Here is a 4,241-nt window from a genome sequence, read left to right as displayed (position 1 = left end):
CTCCTGCTCCTCGTCCTCCTCTTCCTCCCCCTCCCAGTCTCTTTCAAGCTGCCTGTTTTCTTTTGCTGGGCACTGTGCTGGGGTCAGGACAAGTGCCAAAATGGAGGCACAGGGCCGCCTCTGTGTCCACACTGCTTTCTGGCCAGTGCTGTGGCCCAGCACATGCCTGCCTGGGCTCGGGGCACTGAGCAGTTGGCCTGCTTTGAGAAGGGCAGGAGGATCTGCATTTCCTCATTGTTTTAGGGACTTAAAAAAAAAGTTTTGTTTGTTTGGTACCAGAGATCAAACTCAGGACCTTGTGCTTGCAAGGCAGGTGCAGCGCCACTGAGCTAAATCCCCACCCCTTTAAAAACATTTTTAAAACTACGGGTGAACCGGGCACGGTGCTGCACACCTGCAATTCTAGCACTCAGGAGGCTGAGGCAGGAGGCTGACCTCAATTTCAAGGACAGCCTGGACTACATAGGGAGGTCCTGTCTCAAAAAGCAGAAACAAAACAAAAATCCTGTGGGTAATATATATGATATATATGTTATAGAATCTTCCCTCTGTACTTGAGGGCGTGGCTGCAAGACCCCAAGTACATAAAATGGTGTAGGGTGCACACAAGCCCTGTGCACACCCTGCACTTTTGAGCAGCTATGGATCCCTCAACAAGCCCGTGTACAAAGGCGTCTCCGGGCGTGGGTGCACACACGTGTCTGCCTGGTTTGGGTGTGTGGTGCTGGGATCAAACCCTGGGCCCACGTGTGCTAGGCAGGCGCTCTGCCTCTGAGCTGTACCCCAGCCCCCGAATGTTTTTCATCTGCCACTGTTTAGTCCTGGATGTGGAGCTGGTGGGTGCAGAGGGCGGTTACATTTGTCACCCATCAACACACCCTGCTTGGTGCCGCTGCCTCCCAGCTACACCTCTGCACCATTAAACCATTGCTCTGCCCCCCACGCCGTGCTACTTATTTTTATGCTCTTGGAAGTGGGACTGGGGCCTCACACGTGCTAAGTACATTGTGCTCTATTCCTGAGCTGTACCCTGATTGCTTTCTTATTTTACTTGGAGGTTGCGTCTCCCTAAATTGCCCAGACTGGCCTTGAAATTTCGATCGTCCTGCCTTAGCCTCTGTAGTACCTGGGATAACAGGCCTGCCTCACACCTGGCTGTTTTATGCTACTTTCTGTCCAGATTTTCCAGTTCTGGGTACCTGTGTCTGATGGACCATAGAAGGACATGAAACCACTCATATATGTGGAATCCCATAGTCCTGTCTCTGCTGTCATTGACTTCTCTTAGTGTGACACCTTGATCCGTGCTGGAGTGTGTGTCAGAATTCCCTCCCTTTTTAGAGCCCAATAATGTTCTGGGGCACAGATGGGCCACATTTCTGTGTATCCATCTCCTGTCGGTCCGCAGGCGTCGCTACACCTTTTGACTGTGGTGAATGATACTGCTATGAACATGGGTGTCCAAACGTCTATTTCCGTTTTCTGGATGTGTGCTCAGGAGCTGAGTTGCTGGACCACACAGGAGTTCTGTGTTTGGGAAAGGCCCGAAGTGCAGTGGGGGCAGTGGCGCCCGTGGCTGAGCCTGATCTCACCGAGGGGCCACATCCTGAGCTCTCGCTTCCTTCCTCCCTCACAGGCCCGGCATGCCTTCAGAAACAGCCCAAGCAGAAAGTGGGGCTGCGGGGTGCCCGCACCTCTCAGTGGTGCACGCAGGGGACAAGGAGCGCCTGTGGATCCCGCCAGACGCCCCAAGCAGATGCACCTGGCACCCGGGCAGGCCTGCCACTGACTCCCCGCATCGCCACACTGGCCTGTGCGTCTCAGCTTTTGATCTGAGTGGTCAATCCGTAGCTGGCGGGGAGGGTGTGGCACAAGGAAGCCAGAGACCCAGGGGACACAGGATGGGGTCCTGCTTGGGGTCCTGCTTGGGGTCCTAGAGCACCTCAGAGACCTGGCAGGCGCAGAGTCTGAGGTCCCATGGACTGGCACCAGGTTGGTGTCCAGCAAGAGGACGGGACGCTCAGGAAGCCCTGGAGGGTGAGCTGGCAGATGTGCCAAGCTCTGGCTTTCCTGCAGTACTCAGCCAGGTGGGCTGGGCAGAGCGCCATCTGCCTGCATCTCGGTGACTGGCCAAGTGCGGGTGCTGCTGGCCGCTCACCTGGCCCAGGCCAGACGCACTGGCAGCTCTGTGTCCTCGGCCTCAGCCCAGGGGCAGGACAGGAAGTGTCCCCACATTCAGATTCGGGGACCAGAGGGTGGGGTTCCAGGCAGCAGCGCCTTTATAGTGAGAGGAACCTGGGTCTGGTTAATGTTTTTACTGGGAATTGCTTTTAATACAACATTAACCAACATTACTGTATTTGGGGTGTTTTTGTGGTACTAGGGATTGAACAAGGGACGTTTGCAGTGAGTGTAGTGCTGGCCTTGAAATCTCTGTGTAGCTCAGACTGGCCTCAAATTCCCAGCAGTCCTTCTGCCTCAGCCTAAGTGCTGGGATTACGGGTGTGTGCCACCACACCCGGGTTATTACCTTGAGACAGGGGCTCACTGTGTGTGTGTTTAGGTGTGTTCACTATATCACTTTCTCCCGTGTGTGTGTGTGTGTGTGTGCACGTGCACGTGCGGGTGCGACCACCCAGATCCCTTCTTACAATTGATTCTTATTTTTTAAAAAATGCATGTGGACTGCCAGCATTTATTACTTTGTTTTGTTGTTTCCTGAACGTTGTGGCCTCCTCTTGTTTTAGGGCAGAATCTCCAAAAATTTTGCCAGATATTCTGAGCAACATCGGGAACACCCCAATGGTCAGAATCAACAAGGTCGGGAAGACCGCGGGGCTCAAGTGCGAGCTCTGTGAGTGACAGGCCGGCTCCTCCTCTTCTGGGCTGTGGGGCGCTACGTCAGGGCCCTGGGGTGTCTGGAAGAGGGGCTCACAGTTGCCAAGACCACATCGCCAAGGTTCAGTGTGGGAGGAAAAAGCCGGGTGGCCCAGCCTGGGCGGTGCTGGCCCCGGGGTGAAGATCTTCAGAGCCCTGGTCTGGATCGGCTCCCGTCCCTGCCCCAGCAGCCTCCCTGGAGGCCTGGGAGAGCAGGAGGGCAGTGAGGAACAGGCTCCTGCAGGTCAGGGAGAGGAGAGGGACTGGGACTCAGGACAGGATGCCTGGGGGACAGAGCTGTGACCCAGAGGGCCCAGGGTTGGAGGGAGTCAGGGTCCTGGCACTGGGAACTTGGAGGTCCCAGGAGGGGCTGTGAGGCCTGGCTCTCCTGTTCCCCCTCCTGGGGGTGGTCTCAGGAAGGGTAGCAGGGAGCGACCCCTCCACTGACACCCTCAGCCGAGGATGAAGGCAGCAGCAGCCTGGAGTGATTTGTGTGCCCACCTTCCTGACAGATGGGCTGAGGCCGAGTATTTTTTTTGTTTTTTTGGTACCAGGATCGAACTCAGGACCTTGTGTGCTTTTGAGGCAGCTCCCACGCCACTGAGCTAAATCCCTGGGTCTAGTGGCTTTATTACTAGTTAGGGTGCCATCCCTGGGAGTGCAGTGTGGCCATGCACACAGCACCCCCGCCTGGTTCTTGGGAAATCTGGTGGTTTTCAGAAAGAAAGACGAAGCCAGATGTGGTGGCACATGTCTGTAATCCCAGCACTGTGGCAGGCTGAGACAGGAGGATCTCCAGTTTAAATCCAGCCTAGGCAATTTACAGATTTAGTGAAACCCGGTCTTAGATTAAAACAAAATAAAAAGGGCCGGCAATGTAGCTCAGTGTGAAGATCCTGGACGATGATGTGAGGATGGGGTTGAGGATCAACATCAGGACCAGGAGCCGGTCTAGCTGGGCTCTGGGTGCGGGCAGTGACTGCCCTGTGTGGAGGCTCCGATCCGGATGCCCCTGCAAGCTTTCCCGGGGTCCTGGGCGTCCACCACGTGGGACCTCCGTGCCGAGCCAGGCCAGGGTCAGCGGAACCAGCCGGGGTCGGGTCCTCTTCTCCCTGAGTTATCTCTGCTTCCCAGTGGCCAAGTGCGAGTTCTTCAACGCTGGCGGGAGTGTGAAGGACCGCATCAGCCTACGGATGGTCGAGGACGCAGAGCGCGCCGGGATCCTGAAGCCCGGGGACACCATCATCGAGCCCACGTCTGGGAACACAGGTGCCCGGCCGGGCGGGCTGGTCCCGGAGCGTGGCCTTAGCCCTGATGAGCAGCACACGGCCCCGCTCACCCTCCGTGTGCTGCCGCTGCCGCAG

At 56.5% G+C, this 4,241-nt stretch overlaps 1 protein-coding gene across 1 annotated transcript in view; it reads left to right on the top strand.

Annotated features, from left to right (window-relative positions):
* Cbs (cystathionine beta-synthase) overlaps nucleotides 1–4,241 on the top strand; it is a 12,799-nt gene that overhangs the window by 518 nt on the left and 8,040 nt on the right. The window contains exons 2-4 of the mRNA XM_010636506.3: nucleotides 1,637–1,813; nucleotides 2,748–2,854; nucleotides 4,012–4,223. Of these exons, the coding sequence (XP_010634808.1) occupies nucleotides 1,644–1,813; nucleotides 2,748–2,854; nucleotides 4,012–4,223 (489 nt within the window). The 5' untranslated portion in view covers nucleotides 1,637–1,643. The remainder of the gene's footprint in view (nucleotides 1–1,636; nucleotides 1,814–2,747; nucleotides 2,855–4,011; nucleotides 4,224–4,241) is intronic.

Source organism: Fukomys damarensis, unplaced genomic scaffold (genome assembly GCF_012274545.1).
Source record: "Fukomys damarensis isolate Sample0158 unplaced genomic scaffold, DMR_v1.0_HiC HiC_scaffold_24, whole genome shotgun sequence".
In the NCBI taxonomy this organism is placed as follows: Eukaryota; Metazoa; Chordata; class Mammalia; order Rodentia; family Bathyergidae; genus Fukomys; species Fukomys damarensis.
Note: the sequence above shows the minus strand (reverse complement) of the source record. Positions and strands in the feature narration are given on the sequence as shown.